At 43.6% G+C, this 17,495-nt stretch overlaps 1 protein-coding gene across 6 annotated transcripts in view; it reads right to left on the reverse strand.

The window, feature by feature from the left end:
• Positions 1–713: 713 nt before the first annotated feature.
• The window catches only part of grh (grainy head), a 62,788-nt gene continuing 46,006 nt past the window's right edge, over positions 714–17,495 (reverse strand). For 5 of the 6 annotated variants that reach the window (XM_085664468.1, XM_085664469.1, XM_035874884.2 and 2 more), the window contains 11 exons: positions 10,963–11,323; positions 10,511–10,894; positions 8,942–9,201; positions 7,682–7,850; positions 6,591–6,702; positions 6,210–6,304; positions 5,924–6,094; positions 5,647–5,832; positions 4,664–5,119; positions 3,616–3,680; positions 714–2,943 (listed from right to left, as the gene is read on the reverse strand). In XM_085664468.1, the coding sequence (XP_085520594.1) occupies positions 2,655–2,943; positions 3,616–3,680; positions 4,664–5,119; positions 5,647–5,832; positions 5,924–6,094; positions 6,210–6,304; positions 6,591–6,702; positions 7,682–7,850; positions 8,942–9,201; positions 10,511–10,894; positions 10,963–11,323 (2,548 nt within the window). In that variant the 3' untranslated portion in view covers positions 714–2,654. The remainder of the gene's footprint in view (positions 2,944–3,615; positions 3,681–4,663; positions 5,120–5,646; positions 5,833–5,923; positions 6,095–6,209; positions 6,305–6,590; positions 6,703–7,681; positions 7,851–8,941; positions 9,202–10,510; positions 10,895–10,962; positions 11,324–17,495) is intronic. The other variant, XM_035874883.2, reaches the window with a different exon arrangement.

Here is a 17,495-nt window from a genome sequence, read left to right on the forward strand (position 1 = left end):
GTGTATGTGTGTGCGCGTGTGCGTGTATATATATATATATGTATATATATATATATATATATATATACATACAAAGGAATAACAAAGTTCGAGAAAATTTATAAAACGTACTAATATAATATTTATTGTTGCAATAAACATCGAAATAATATAATATCACCTCTGGCACAATCTCACGATGGCAAGACAACGCGACGGAAGAAAGAAAACATGCTTAATATTTCAGCTTTCTGTTATCAATACTCTCTCTCTTTCTCTCTCTCTCTCTCTCTCTCTCTCTCTCTCTCGCTCACTCTCTCTGCCCCTCTTCCTCTCTCTCTCTCTCTTTCCAACGACATTTCCACGCTACATTCTGAAAATTGAATATTCCGTCGATCGGATAAGCGACAGATAAAGAAATAACATTTCTTGCGATTAGAATACGCTTATAACAAATAAGTCAGAAGTCATCCCTTCTTCTTGTTCTCTCTCTTTCTTCTTTTATATCGTCATATTTACGTCGTTTAAGTACGATATCGACACGGCTCAATAAAAAAGAAAAAGAAATGGCTACGAGGAAACAACGAACAAATCTTTCGTTCTATCGTTAGAAAGTAAACTACTGCTCAGAGAGATTTGTTTCTTTTTGAAACCTCAAAGAGGATTCTGATAAATTTGCGTGGCTGTGGCTGGAAAAATTAACAAAAGATTTCTTCAGATTCATAGTCTCCTCGTAGCGTTAACACGTTTATCCTTCGTAACATAGAAATAATATTAATAGTTATAAGTATTATAAAGATGATATAATAATATTATCAGTAATAATAATAAAATAATAATAATAATAATAATAATAATAATAATAAAATGGCTCATCGACGCAGCCGTTCGTATGCGAAAGAAAGATACGTCGGGACGGTGTCTTTTCTCGTAAATGAACGGCCAACGGGCGGAGGGGTAGGTCAGGGCGGGGGAAAGAAGGGCTCTGCTATAGTTATTATTTATAAAAATGTCATGGAGCAACGCTAACAATCGTAACTAAAAAATTTTTTTTCCTTCTTCATCTTCATCGATATACTCGCATACGTACGCAATCATTCTCTTTCTATATCATTTCTGTTCCATGCATCGTCTCTTTCAATCATATACTACTCATACTGCAAGCACACACATACTTTCTCTCTCTCTCTCTCTCTCTCTCTCTCTTTATTCTAAAATTCTTTTTTACGTCTCATACGATTATACATTCTCGTATAAAAATAATGATATAGGTATATCTCTAATCGATAGAAACAATAATATTAATAATATTAACCTATATGCTGTCTGCGATAAATGTAACAAAATATAGTATTCAATAATAATATGCATTTTACAAGCGTATTTTGATCGTTGCTTTGATATCGGTATCGACAATACGTATGATTAAACGCAAAAACAATATAAATGTCGTGATCGTGATATTTTCTAATCTAATCTATCGGATCTCTAACATTATAACGAACAACAAGAAAGCGATACGCGATATGGATACACACATAAACGCGAACGCGCAATTCTACGATAAAATTGTAATATTTTTGTCTCTGCCAATGGCTTCTTTTTCACACTGGTATAAAATATAAACTATTGTATTCGTTCGGTTTGATACGTAGCGATCTGATATTAAACCTTGCCATACGTAACTCTGTTTAAATAATGTGATTATTTAAAAATGGCAAATGGCGAGCGTCAAAGGTAATACGATTACGTTGTTCGAGGTTGTAGGACTTGGAAGAACGTCGGTCGTTCAATGTCTTAACGAAAAAGCACGTGGGAGGTTGTCTAAAAATATCATCAACAATGATAAAAAGTATGGGTTAAAACTTTTACAAGTAAAAAATAACATCAACGCTTTTACTGATACGATAATAAAATGAATCCAAATAGAATAGATACATTGATCATTTTTTAAAGGAGTTCCTAATTGAAATAACGTTGTCGACATGAGAAATAGTTTGGTGTATATTCAAAATAAATTCGAATACGTCGACTTGGTCGACCACTCGATACTATTTTCTCCTTCCATTCGTGTAGATTCGCATTTGTGCGATATATTTTATAATAAAATAAACAAAATTTAAACTCTAAACCGCAAAGATACGATAATAAAATAAAATGAAAAAAATCTCATATAAACATACGTCATACGTATATGTAAGATACAATGGTCCTCTTAAATCAATTTTGATTGATTTACACGTAACGATAGTTGCACGCAACGAAGAATGATATGTTTCTATCTTAAAACGACGACTATCTTATAATCTAACCGGTTCTTCTTCGTCCATTCTCTCATGTAAGATCTTAATCTCGATTCGTGCTTTTTACGTTGCGTACGGCGCAACATATTTTTTTCTTATTCTAACGAGTAAGTAAAATGTTTAAAGTTTGAGGACATCTGAAAGATGTGAGATAAAAGGCGATCGAGTTATCATCGATCCTTAAGAAATTAGAGAATGAATCTTAGCTCGTTCTGGTATTTGCGTCAGCGGAGATCGATTAGCATTCTCAAAGTTCGCGGACGGTCGGATGGCTCTTCGGAGAACTTGGATCGCGTCCTTCGGCCGACTATCCGTCCGCCTACTATGTACACGTCGAAAGATTCAAAGATGTCCGGATGATAGTTCCCACCTTCACGTGTTTCCACTTTCGTGAACGTGCGCGTGTGCGTGACCGTGCGTCGAGTTGGCAAGGGGCGAATGGGCGAGATGTGGCGGTGACGAGGGTAGTTCGATAAGCGTCACGTCGTAACCGCTCGTCGGTGCCTCCCCGGGATCGGTTGGATCGCTTGGCGAGCCAGGATTGGTAGAATTTCGTTCGCTTACGGCATCTCCGTTCAATCTCGAATGACTCACCTCCAAGAGGAACAGATCTTCGTCCACGTAGAATCTGATCATGTCGTCATCAATTTTCGCCGTAATGCTGAAACAATTCAAAAATGATCTCGCATGATGCAATTCATCCGTCGACATTTTTTTTTTTTTGTTCTCTTCCTTTCTCTTTTTTCATCAGAGAAAGGTACATCGGGTATATCGCGGTTCGCTAAAGGGATATATACGTATAAACGTTTGTGTCGCATGACGATAGTCAAAAAAATAGGAAACGGGGCTTTCCAGGAAGAATCGAGGATGTGAGATAGACGAGACACGTGATGGTTGCACCGTAGGACAGAACATGCCAAAAGTTAGTCTCGAGCCAGGCAAAGTTGCAGCTATATACATAGGGCGAGGCTGATGAGCGAAAATGAGGAAACTGTAGCAAAAGGTGTATGTAGGCGTCAGTGATGGAAAGAGAATAGAAAAGAAGAAGAAGAAGAAGAAAATGGAAAGAGGAAGGCAAAAGAGTGCAGCGTTAGTAGTATATCCATGAAATTTTATGCCAAAGTGTGCGACGAGATAGATAACGAGAGCGCATTTGAATATCCTAAAGAAGGTTTCTAAAATCTCAGAGATCGATCGTTTTTGTTCCTTTCGCAGGATAACGCGTAATAGCAGGAGAAAAACTACCAAACCGGAGAGTCAGGTAATGTCACCGTTATGGCATGCACTACGTAACGCGTGCATGCAAGTAAAGATGACACTCTACTAAACTTACCCCTTTGTGTTTTTGCGATAGAGGTTATTAATACTCGAGGATGCAATTTTGTACTTTGACTCAATCTGCAAAATAGAAAAAAGTAGAATATTAGAATTTTGATAGTGGTACGGATCTTCGTTCTTTCGTGCTCGTTTTTTACACTTTTTTCTTCGAGAGAGAGAGAGAGAGAGAGAGAGAGAGAGAGAGAGAGAGAGAGAGAGAGAGAGAGAGAGAGAGAGAGAGAGAGGGAGAGGGAGAGAGAGAGGGAGGGAGAGAGAGAGAGAAAGACAGAGAGAGAGAGAGAGAGAGAGAGAGAGAGAAAGAGACCAAGAAAAAGAGAAACAGGCAGAGAACAAAGATGGAACAAAAAAAGAAGAAATAGAAAAAGAGTTACGATCGGCCAACTAATTGCAAGGAAGAATGATGCCGATGCGGCCGATAAAGTTCGTTCGAAGGAATGCATAACGAAGAGAGGAAAATGCCGCGACCGTGCCGGGATAATATCAATTGTTTTCCACTTTTTTCTTAAAAAAACCGTTCGTTACAGTGCGCTTTACGTCGGGCACCGTTACGACGGTTCTCCTCGACGAGTCTTATTATCAAATCTTTCGTCGTTCGATCGCATCACATCTAGCATATACCGTTGTTACTGTTTTTCGCGTGTCTCGCACGCGATATTAATGAGGAATTTTTGGAAACAGTCAGGCATGCGCAATATTAATATTAATTAGCGACTGATACAATGCAAACGGATTGATTAGGCCTTGATGGCTCAATAACATGCATGGATAATATTCGGTGAATCATCTTTCCTGAATACCCCGTGTGTAATGTTTGTATATGTGGGAGTGTATTTACGTAGACTAGTTAGTAATATTCATCGAGATAGAGAGTAACAACGAGCAAGACTCGTAATACGAGATCGTTCGTTTTCTGTTAAATCGAGGAAATACGATAAAAATAAGTTGCTCGCTAGGTGTGGGTTTGGATAAAATAATTTGAACGATATCGAGGATGTTCGAGAGTGTGCCGTGTGTTGGTGTAGAAAAGATCTTTCGGTTCTTACAGCATTGAGTAGTCCTTGAACAGTTGGCGGCGTTACGTGGAGAGGTGTGTAGACGTCTTCGGATTCCTGACGAACGTATAGCATGACACGTTCCTCGGCGTCGGCCGGACGCAAATGCGACGGCTGTTGCTGCAGGTGCAGGCGATTGCCGACGCTGGAGACTACGGTGCCGGCCAGTCCGGCCTGTTGTACACCCTGAAGCACCGAGCCTTGAAGTTCCTGCACCTGCATCAATAAGGAGTCCTTCTTGTCGTGTAGATTACTGAGATTGTCGGGCGGAAAGTGGTTGTGGAACTTCAAGGCGGGCAGGCTCGGTCTACCGCAAGTAGGATACGGGCTGCTACCCCCAGCCTTCAATCCTCCGCCCTCACCGTTACTGAGTGACGAGGTGTCGGTGTCACCACCGCCACCGCCGCCACCGCCTCCGTAGAAGCCCGACAACTCCATCGTCGAAAACTGTCGTCAAAAGAAGAAACAACATGACATTTTTCTCTTTTCCTTTCTTTATCTCTATCGCGACATTTATTATCGTGACAAATCCTTCCTACGAATCTCTCTCTCTCTCTCTCTCTCTCTCTCTCTCTCTCTCTCTCTCTCTCTCTCTCTCTCTTTCTTTCTTGTTTTTTCTTCGAGTGTTTCGCGTATTATCGGTATTTAAATGTGGTACACTCATTCGCGAACGCACGTTCATTATTTTGCGATGCAAGAGTTGCGGTTAATTTTATGGAGGGTCGTGGCGAAGTCGAGAGCAGAGGATCGTGGCGTGTTTTTCTCGTTGCTTTGGAGATTTGTTCTTTTTTTTTATCGTTTTTTTTTTTTTTGTTTTTTTTTGTATTCTCATCACGGCTTTGGTTAGTAATTTTGGTAAATTTCTAAGAGGGTGAGGGATGGGGGCATAGATGTTCTTTGAATTTTGTTTCTGTCGTTATTCATAAAATGGTAGAGATCGCACAGAGTTCCGTTCGTTGTATTTGGTGAAATACCTTGTCGATGGCATGCTCGGCCGGCGGTGAAAAGAGGACGGGTGGCTTGTGGAGATCGACCATGGAATAAAATTCGCTACGTTCCGTGACAGAGTGGTAAAGTTCGTCGAGTTTCTTCCTACCCGTAGCCGTCATCTTCCTTTTGGCTGCTCTTCTCTCCTCGTCGCGAGTCTTCCTTTCCGCTCCCTAGGAACATCGAAACGGGTCTCGTTTTATTTTTATGCTTCGCACGACGAAACGAAATATTACGTTTTATCCGCCCACAAGAATTCATTACCTTATCGCAAAAGACTTTGATCTGACAATAACCGCGATGCGAGGGTGGCGTGTAAGTGTGAGTGTGTGGTGGGGGTTCCTCGTACGTGTCCACTTGAATATGTAGCGGTAGGCCCTTTACGCCCTTCTGACTGGAGAAATCTGTGCTGAGACACTGCACGGCGACATTTATCTGAAAAAAAAAAGAAGTTATCAAATACATACATATATCAATGATAAACAAAGATTTGACCTTACATACGATAGAAATGTAAAATGTATGTACGCGCGTTTTTCGTTTTGAATACCTTTGCAGAAGATTCCAAGGGATTCCAATAAACAGCAATCGCATTGTGCGCGACTTCCTCTATGCAACCCACCAAACCAACGCTGTTTTTTGTATCTGAAAGAATGTAATATATATGTATATAAGGGATTAAGTTCCAAAACAGTAATGATCATAGGATACGATAAGTTATTTCGTTGTACTAAACGAAACTAATATGAAATTATATATAATCATTCTGTCGTTTATCTTCAAGTTTCTATAATATGAAAATTGATAAGTGTTACGCAATCTTACCCCTTATCGACTCTTCCTTTTCCAGATAGCTTGCGCAAAACACACGCTTTTATATCGAATAAATTATGATACGTGTTCGAATTGATAATGTTTGAAATAATCTTACCAGCATCGAGAATACGTTGCTTTACGGAATGCTGTCTTCCATGCCAGAATTGCCAGGCTTTGATCTCGTCCTCGGGACTCTTCTCCTCTCGGAACATCAGCATAACCACGCTCTACGCGAAAAGATTATTATTATTATTATTATTATTATTATTATTATTATTATTATTATTACTATTACTATTATTATTATTTTACATCGCAATAATATCGAAAGTGTTTCTACTCTAGAATCGGATGTTTCTCTCGTCGAAGCCTTTTTGAGGCTAAAAACAACAAAACGAATAAGTGCGTACGGGAGCCGTCGAACGATAAACGCTGATTTCAGACGCGAGAGAGAAGTAGAGAGAAATAGAGAGAGAGAGAGAGAGAGAGAGAGAGAGAGAGAGAGAGAGAGAGAGAGAAGCACGCTCGAGCGAGCTAACGTGTGCGCTGCTACTGGATTTTTCGTGTTTCGGGTGAACGAACGAAGAATTACATGCGCCGGGAAAATATGGAGCAGGAGAGGAAGAGAGTGAGAGGGAAAAGGGAGAGTGGAGAGACAAAACGAGAAACGTATCGTTCGAGAATAAGTCGAGTTACACGCTTGCACTTACATCTTGATTTCTTATTAGCTATAGGGGGAGAGTAGAGTAGGTAGGGTAGAGGAGGGAGCGCAGAGTAGGTAGGTGTATACCGTTCGAGTCGCCACACGCCTTGGACGCTCGATTAGCAATTAACGAGGAAGTCGTAACTCGTTGGCGGCTAAAAAAAATCGCCACCTTTATCAGAATGGAAATTGCTAACGGTTGCACCGCACTGCCAATTAGAGTCGCGAGAACAAACGAGCTAGCTCGACTTCTTCGCTCTTCTTTTTGCTCCTCTCTTTCTCATTCTCTTTCTATTTCTCTTTCGAAAAGCTCCTCGAACTCGAAAGCGTTGGGTTTTCTATCGTGCTGTAGGAGTCGACGATAATCGGACCTGATTCTGGGTACTTATGATATTTTTTTACTTTATCGCATATGTATTATTTTATTCGTATAGCGTGTTCGCGTGTTCGTTAAATCACGAATACTTTTTCAACGTGAGCAAAGATTAGAACGCACGACTTACCTTAACCGTTTGTCCCGCCTTAAGAAGCGGTTTGTCCGGATCCGGTACGTAATCGAGAGTTATACCATAGAATTGACCCTTATTGATGTACGTTATTCTGTCGTCCTCGCGTCGTTGAGACGTGCTGATGGGAGACTCCAGATGATACTTGAAACCGTACGCCGAGAAGCTGGAAGATAGGAAAAGTATAGGTATACGACTTTAACGAAATTGCAAATAGCAGCGAACAGCGAGGATAAAGGAAGGATCATTTTCGTGCGAACTTCGCGATCCTTAAAATATCGCTTGGCTGAAAGAGAGGTAAAATCAGGAGCAAGGTCGGTAGCTAATTGGCAAGAGATTCCGTCTCGCTCCCCGTCTCTTTTTATTCGTCGACATTCGTAAGCCTCGTTTTCCTCAATTATTTTTTCTTGATCCTCTTGGTAAAGATAAATACACCTTATAAAGCAATAAATATGCAAATCGACGTGGTTTCTCTGGAAGAGGCTTTTTTCTTTCTCCCTCTTTCTCTCTCTCTTCCCCCCTCCCCCTCCCCTCTCACTCTCTCTCTCTCTCTCTCTCTCTTTTTAATCAAGTTCTTTGGTGGAAAGATAGAGAACTCGATTTAATTCTCGAAAAAGGACAATAGAACGAAGCGAACGTCTTCATCGTCTTGCGTTAGATTCGTCGATGCAAAAGAGCGCAACCGTGCGCGTGTCTGTTCGAGTTTCTTGATTCGATATAGGTAGAGATCAGTAGGCACGACTCTGTTATCTCTATCAGCGGGACGATAAATGGAGTAAGTTGGCTTCGAGTCTCCGTCTTCGATACCTATGTACCGTATACGAGCGCCCGTAGCCCGGGTGAACGGCCTGTGCGCGTCCACGCTCTTTGCTCCTTTTGCCTGGCACACCGCCTACTTGCCGTAGATACCTTATTATAACTCCTGTGTACGTTACGCGTAGATCGGTACAAACTACCTCTCTTCCTTCGACTTAGCTCCTACCGTTCTTTTCTCTTTTATTTTTATCCTTTTTAGGGACGACCGCGTAATTCCTTCTTCCTCCTCTCTCGAAAGAGTTAGAAGCTGTCAGTTGTCAATTGGTCCTTCCTATCCATTTCGTTTTATAATATCGCGAATAAAGTTCTTTTCTATACCGTGTCAAAACCGATTTAAAACCGATTTACCTTTTCTTATCCTTTCCTTCCTTCTCCTTCGAGGATCTCCCTACAGTACTCGTACAGAAGGAAGCGAAAGATCAGAGAAAGAGTCGCACTTACATCTTTGGTATCTGTATCTTGTCGGCATCGTTCTGTCTTCCAAAATCGTGCCAAGGTCTTGACCTCGGTGGATTCGGATTCGTGGTAGGATTGGTCGCACCTGCCGCGACGAGACCGCCACGCTGCACCTGCGCTTGCGCATGGCTCTGTTGTAGCTGTAGTTGCAGAGGTTGATGATGTATCACTGCTCCGCTCTCGAGAACGACCGCTGCACCAGTTGCCGTTCCTCCGGGGCAAAGCTCCGTATAGTCGAAGGACGACTGTACGACGTAACGAACGATATTAATGATGAGAAGAAGAAGAAAAAAAGGAAAGATGCGTCGACGCGATCGATAATAGAATTTATTAATATCGATAAACTAAAAAAGAAGAAAAATCTGGAATGATCGAGATAGGCGTACGCGATATTAGGTGGTACTACTTTCTTACGAGATAAATCGTTGCGTTTACCGCGAAAGAAAACGATGAGAAGGAAGAAAACGGCGCGCGGTGTGCGGTCTCGTAAAATTGACCGACGACCGCACGAAATCGTAAGAGTTCACGACTAATAGATTGGTTCTATCGACGCAGACGCAGACGCAGACGCAGACGCAGACGCAGACGCGTCGATTTCGCGTTACATCTTTATATTCAACGTTATTTTATCTCCTCGCTACTTACGTAAGGCAGCGTACTTGAAAATGTTAAATGAAAAAGAAAAAAATAAAGGAAAAGTATAGTGTATAATCGATATAAAAATAATGTCGCCTATTATTTATTGCGTTCCCCGGATAATGAGTCTATTACGCAAATGTAGGATAAGCGTATGTAGAACAGAAATATTACGAGTAAGGCGATACGCACGCCTTTTAGCCTTTGAATAGGTTTCGAGGATAGGAACAGGCACTCGCGGTCGACTCCCTATGGCGGGAGCATTTTAAAGTTGACTTCAGTACCTCCCGTGTTAGCGAAGCAGAACGAACGCGTGCTTTCTAATTCGTAATGTCGACTGTGATGCTAATGACTTACTCTCGGAGCGGAGTACGCGGTCGGCTAGACGCGATTAACGCTTCCGGAAGTAGACGATTACTTATGACCGATACGCATGTAGGAATGACGAATTATCTATAGATCGGTCAAGAATTCCCGTCCGTCGGTATGACGGAACGATTAAAATGATTATCGTCGATTGCGCACGTAATGCGCATGCACGTTTCCACGAGGCGCGATCGTGCAAATTCAATTACGAATCCAGTCGTCGAAGCGTCGCATATTCGCGCATTAATTAATCACACGATCGTACATGTATATATATATATATATATACACACACACACACACACACATGCATATATATTTCTTTTCGTTCGTCCGCCGTCAAATTATTGTTTATCGTTGAAAATTGTATTTTCTTCTTTTTTCTTTGTTTTTTCCTTCTTCGGCGCTTCGACTAGACAAAATTATTAACGACGAATCTCAATTGGACGTTTTATTCGAAACACGTGAATCTCCCATAAAAAGTAATCGGTACAAAGTAATCGAGACAAGTAATCGGTAAAATAGCGACAGTGTATTTGGAGTATACGTAACCTGATGAAGGGCCGTAGGTGCGTGATGATCCTGCCTAGGTGTGACGGCATCGGCACCGATTCCGGAGTCGGGACTCGGTAGATCGACGGTGAGAACTTTGCTGCTGCTCGAGGAGGAGCGTATCGCGTGCGTCGTGGCGTAAGAGCTGGGTACGACCTCGTATCTCGTGTAGGAGGCTGTGCTCGTCGACAACGAGGAAGAGCTCGAGGATGCGAGTGGTGGCAGAGCGTCGCCCGTTACGTAAACGGCTGTTGTTTCCTGATGAATGCCACTTGCATTCGCGTTGTTTGTCGCGCTCGTTCCGGACGTTGAAGTGTACGCGGTGGACTGTAATCGTGGACTGCACGAGGTGTACGGATCGTACGGACTTCCGTACTGTTGCACCTATAAAAAGGAAAGAATTATCTTTGGTTCGTTTGTGAATCTCGTCGACAATACGAGATTCTTTATACCTGTAGCTGATGTTGATGGTGATGGTACATTCCCGGCGGCGTTGGACTCTCCGGTTGCGCCTGTTTGTGACGTTTGCTGGATTGTTGAGCTCCGCGCGAGGAACTGAGATCCTCGGGTTCCCTCTTAACTCCGGTGATGCCGGCGCTGGAGGAACCGTCGTGTCGGAGCGACTGCGGGCTCAACGGAAGCGGAAGCCCACCTTGGAGACTCTGACCAGGACTGTGAGACTGCTGGTTGTATTGGTGGAGGAAATGATGGAGCTCCCCACCTCCGGCGCCTTCGCCGCCTTCCATGCGATTTGCCGAGCCAGAACCGGAGCCAGGCGCCTCCTGCACCAGCAGCTTCTGGCCCATCACACCCCTTTAACAGTAAACAAGGGAATCGACCTTTAACTTTGTCGCGTACGATCGACGCTACGGCTCTTTGCGTCGTCCGACGGGTATTGCCATCGATCCTATCGGCCTCTCTTCCTTTCTCTTCCTCTTACTACACTCTAAGGGCACCTATCGAATTCCATCCCATGCACGTAGTCACGTATATCGAGGCCAAGACTCTCTTTCTTTTTACCTATCTTTGCTTCTCCTCTCAGAGATCTATTTCAGCCAAGGAATCGAACCGGTTTACTTTGCCTTTTTTTCTCCTTCTATTTTTTTTCTTTTTTTTTTTTTTCTTTTTTTTTCCCCCAATTAATTTCAGTATCGACGATGATCCCAAGCCTAGTATTGATAAGATTAAATCAGCTGGCATTGTGCCCTTCGTTATCATCGTGCCGTTCAATAGTCTACATCGATCGATTTCATTGCACGGTCGATCGTTATTTTCTACGTTCGATATGAGAAAAATTTCACGGTGACAGGGTAGTCGTCTGTTGTCCAAGTTGGACAGAGACCAATTATAGCGTTACAAAGAAATTCTGTCGGCCTACTACGGCCTATCCTTCGTTCGACGATATAATTAGACGATATGTCGTTTCAGGTCAATCATCCGATATGTCTCCTTCGAGAGTGGACGGCGACAGGCCGACAAGGACGGCCAGCAGAACTCGGCGTTCGCGTGAGATGGAATCAAGTTCATCGCCGCGAATTCAATGCTTTATTTTTATTTTATGTCACGCACTCTATCAAATACTTTTACGTTCCCTACAAAATTCTTGTCGCTTCTGTTTCTATATCTTTTTCTTTTAACAAAATCGAAAAGCTCATTCAACGAGAGTTTTTTTTTTTTTAATATTCGTTGGGTACGTTGCAACATCCTTTCTAACGCATCTGCCAAGAGCAATGGCAATAAAATTTTCAACAAGGAAAAGCGGTAGAAACGCGACTCCCTGTAATCTAGCGGCGAAGAGAGCGAAAGAAAGAGAGAGAATCTCGCGCGGCATTATGCGAAGTAGTTAACATGTTATATTTAGCATGATAATACATATCCACAGAGTACGAGGGAACCCTTATAAACTGCCAACGCTGTCGGTGCATGCGAGATCTTTCTTTTTTCTCATTCTTCCGTCCCATCTCATAGGGAAGATCGTTCTTCTTCCCTCCACGGTACTCAAACTCTGTCTCTCTCTCTCTCTGTCTCTCTCTCTCGCTCTCTCTCGCTCTCTCTCGCTTTCGGCCTTGCAAACGTGTCGCGGCAACCTTCTCCAGGTTCCCCGAGCTTTTCTGTCTCTTTTTAACCCCCGGTATATGAAGCGCTCGTCGCTCCTGTCCGTCGAACATCACCATCACCACCATCGGCAATGGCACCACCAGCACCGTGGCACCAACCCTACGGTCAGATGCTTCCGCACAATGGCTCTTTTTTTACACTTGATACCTGATCCCTGTCCCTGTCCTCTCTCTTTCCTTCTCCCCCCGCCCCACCCTCTCTCTCTCTCTCTCTATCTCTTTGCGAGTTCCACTCGCCGACTCGTTTCTGGCCTTCTCGAGATCTCGACCAGGCTGTGCGTCGAAAAGGGTACGATATATGCAGGTGAGGAGAGCAAGAAGACTCGAACGAGACCCGTCGACGCCATATTCCTGACGCACTTGTATCTTGAAGAAAGAAAACTCCCGGGTGTTCCCGAGGAATTTTTGCTTCATGTAGAAGAGGGGAGAGAGAGAGAGAGAGAGAGACAGACAGAAGGAAATCCGTCATAGCCCGAGGTAGAACGATCTCATGAATTCGGCTTACGTGAAATGGATCTCTCGCAACTCTTTTAGCGTACGAGTAATGCGATGCTAATCCCGTAGTACACCCGACGAAAGAAATGAATTTTCCTTCGTGAAGAGCTTACGAACATTGAAAGGATTTATCGTCGAACGATATCAAAATATTCGCCGGCTATACGAATGAATAAGCGAATAGGTAATGAGGCTGAGGGAAAGAGAGTGGGATCGAGCAACGCGGTTGTTCGAGGCCGGTTGCGTCGAAACAAAGCTACGTTGAAGAAATAGGAACGCCGACGAGAGAGACTCGTGTCCCAGACGAACGGAGTGTAGGAGTAAGAAGTAGGAAGAAGAGACAGCAATATACGAGGGGAAAAATGTTGGATAGGTATAACTCGCGAGAGGTCATCGCTCGGTACGTACCTTGAGGTTATTCGGCATGGCCTACGGTAAACAAAAAATGTGAATAGTTTAACGCATATATGCGTTCTATGCGCGTTCGCATGTTTCACGTTCTCGACGAGAACCGTAAGACAATCGGCCTGGTATTTCCGTTTATTTTCTTTAAGCCTAACGTACCAGATTCGAGGGGAGTTCGCTTGCTCGCAACGGCGGCATAGGTGGTAGGATTATATACTCCTGAAAATCGAGGCGAAAGAAGTACATTCGTCAACTATCCTGGCTCATATAGAAGAAGAAGAAGAAGAAGAAGAAGAAGAAGAAGAAGAAGAAGAAGAAGAAGAAGAAGAAGAAGAAGATGTACATGTATCGTTGAAGTTCATGAGTCAGGAGTCTATCGTAAGGAAAATGCCTGGAGAGTAAGTTAATGGTGAGGAATAGCGTCGACGAGTGGACAAGATAGGCAGGCTGTGCCGTTCGCCGCTGAGAGGTAGAAACACACGTGCGCATAGGCGAAGCTTCGAGGTCGCGAGGTCGCCGGCAGGGTCACGACAAGCACGGATGTACGCGTATCTTCCTCCACGCACGCTCGCAACCTGCGGCGCTTGCGGTACGTCGCTTGCGGTACTAACAGGCTCCTCTCTCTCTCTCTCTCTCTCTCTCTCTCTCTCTCTCTCTCTCTCTCTCTCTATCTCTCTCGTTTCTTCGTAGAATCCGTTCGTAACCGGAATCGGCATTTCTCAAACCGGAAATCAAGCTCTGCCGGTATCTATCTATCTTAGTCGCGTGTGCGCGTTTCGGTATATTTACGCGAGAAAAGAAAGAGACATGTATGTGTGCCTGTGTGTTATGACGTACGGCGAAACTCGAAAGACAGGTCCCGATAATGTAGCGCGTCCTAACAGCTTCTTGTTTCGGTCACTCCCTCGATTATTATTGTTCCTTTATCTTCTCGTCCATTCTTGCTTTCTTCTTTTTCTCTGTCCTTTTCTTTTCTTACGCTTCCTTACCGTTCTTCTTTGTCTCCGCTCGTTTACGAACGTCTAGGAACGTTCTTTTTTTTTTTCTTTTTTTTTTTTTCTTTGACTTTACGAGCACGCACATTCTCGAAGAGCAAGCGAACGCGCGCGCAAAGCAAGCGGCGAGCACCTGTGCATATAGCACGTGCCTCTCGTCTTTACGTCGACGGCTCGTACGCGACGTCGGTCAACGAGGCACGAACGAATTGAAATGCACGAAACGTGACCGACCACTTCTGCCACTTCTCACGATGCGTCCTTCTCTCTCTCTCTCTCTCTCTCTCTCTCTCTCTCTCTCTCTCTCTCTCTCTTCCCTCGTAGTACCGCTTTTGTTCTAGGAATATTGCGCCGTTCTCGGAAGAATTCTTCGTTTCGACTTCTTGACCGCCATTTATATTTCCAAAAAGATACGCCTGGTCCCGCGTTATGACTTCTTTCGTAGCCCGTTTCTAAACTTATTCTCGTTAAATGTGGACTATGATTTTTATCTATGTTCCTGACTTATGCGTCGAACGTACTAGAGTTCAAGAGTTCGTTGTTCTCCTACGTGAATGCGTGCATTCATTTGGATTGACATCGTTCGTCGACGTCGACGGAATACGTTCGATCGAGAACGGAATAAAAGGAAGGATGGAAGTCGTTCTATGAAGAGTCAAATGGATGAGAGCCTCAAAAGGGGAAGAAAGAAAAGAAGGAGCCGATTGGTGGTGTATGTCCGTTCGATCGAACCATTACGAAGTTTTACAATCGTAAATTTAAATAAACGAGGACTGGCTCGCGCGGGCGCTACGTGTCGAGCATATACACGTCGAGCAGCAGAAGAAGAAGAGGAAGAAAAGGAGGAAAGCAGAGGTCGAAGAGCGAAAACGGAGCATGGTACTGATCGTCGTCGTGTTCGCTATCGTAGTCGTCGCAAACGCGAACGGCGCGTCTGGTTCTGGTTATTCAGGCCCGTTTCGTTTTACGACGTGACACCGGGTCTCCTTCGCTTTGCCGACTCGTCAGGTGGGTCAAAGGCCACGAGAGTAGGCACGCCACTCTTCTGCACGCGCGCTCTGTCCCTAACTAGATCTCCGCGTAACGATAACCGAGAAACGAAACGCGTAATAACGACGACTGAATCTCGTCATGACTCTACGATCATCCCCATCCTCCTTCTACTATATCTTTATTTTCTTTTCCGTTTCTTCTTCCTCTCTACAGAATAATACCAGATAATACCAAGACGTTGCACGTTGAAACGAATTAAGCTAACTCTATCGAGGAGTTTGTTCTTGGATTACCATGGAGCTTGATTAGATTGGACGAGTCGAAAAACACGGAAAAAAGAGAGAAAAAGAGGGAAGTGGGGGGGGGGGTGGGTGGGAGCGTAGAGAGAGGGAGAGGAGGCTAAAGAGAAGAGTCAGGACCGAGGGATAACCATGTCAGAAATTATTTATCGCGAGCCCAGTTCGCCTGGCCCTCGAGCAGATCTCCGTAGCGAAGAATAAGCAGGCAATGAAGGCCTGCAATAAAAAGGCCGCGATGTCAACGAGCCGAGTTGATACTCGACCCCCCTTTAAGACTCGACTACTTGGAGGCAGGTACCATTATGCGTACGCCTTTGAGCCCTCGGTCTTTTCGTCGACGTCTTCGCGCTCCGAAAGTAGGCCGTAAAAAGTGCCATTGTGCTACCATTGCCACCGCTTTATATCGTGTCGTTTAAATTCTTCCTCGCGTAAGGTTAAGCGCGCTCGCTCGCTCACGCGTTACGTTACGTGCCGGGAAAGTTGTTACAATTTGTCCGATTAACCGATAAGATGTTCCGAGCTCTTTTAATGAGCGTCGATAAAGTTTCTTCAAGAAAAAATATCGCGCGATTTAATCCATAAAGCGAGAGCGTGACACCGGTTAAATGTTTAAATTATTCGACTTTATGATATCTTCGAATTGCGTGTATACGTCTACTACGTGTACGACGTAGTACAGTATCTGACGTACGTCAAAAGTAACGATCGAATGATTTTTCTCCGTAGACAAATTTTCTCTCTACGGAGTAGCCCTGTGCGCAACGTCCTGAAGAGAGGAAGGAACGCGCGTACGTCTCAAATTCCGTTTCTCAATACGCAATATAATGCAGTAAGATGTAATGGTACACTCTGTCCGAGATAGACAGAGAATAGTCGAATAGAAAGGACCGACAAAGGCACCTTCCTAAACGAGCGATATTTAATTACTCGATGTCGTTAACGACATTGCTACGTGCATTGCCTATTCGTTAATCGTATTAATTATCGGATTCTTATTTTCGTTCAATATATATTACATACAAAAACACGAAATTGCGATACACTCGTTAATTATATAACGCGAGCACACATCCCCGATAAATCACATTATCGATCGAGTGCGAGGCAATCTCTTTTCTTTCTTTGTTCGCGAATGGGCGGATACGCACGAGTGCGTTATGCCTATGCTTTTATGTATATTTTACACGTTGCATTTAATAATTCGTTACAGACACGTGATAACCACCAGTGACATCTATCTGACTTCTGCGTTTGCGATTATATTTTCTTTTCCAATGAAATACGATTGATCCTATCGCCTTTTCGACGTTCCTCTTCATCAAGAAAATTATTCGAGATATAATGATATCTGGAACGAACTCCACCCAGTTGAGAATACGAGAAATGACAAAGATAGATGGATAGATGGATAGATAGATAAAGAGAGAGAGAGAGAGAGAGAGGAGGGGGAGAAAAAATATCGGCTTATTCTTCAGTTTACTCGACGTTAACTCGCATTCTCTGCATTTGGAAGGCGGATATCGTGGTTGTCACTTATGCGCACGGGCGTTTAGATTAAAGCAAGCGATCATGGAGTACTGGGAGCTTGGTTTTACTGCCGGCGGCTTGCTGTGAAACCGTACGCCGATTCGTGGCTTTGCACCATCATCGTACAACCCCGTGGCGAGTCTTAAGTGACTCG

This window comes from Vespa mandarinia, unplaced genomic scaffold (assembly GCF_050613455.1).
Source record: "Vespa mandarinia isolate Hongniang unplaced genomic scaffold, ASM5061345v1 scaffold_59, whole genome shotgun sequence".
In the NCBI taxonomy this organism is placed as follows: domain Eukaryota; kingdom Metazoa; phylum Arthropoda; class Insecta; order Hymenoptera; family Vespidae; genus Vespa; species Vespa mandarinia.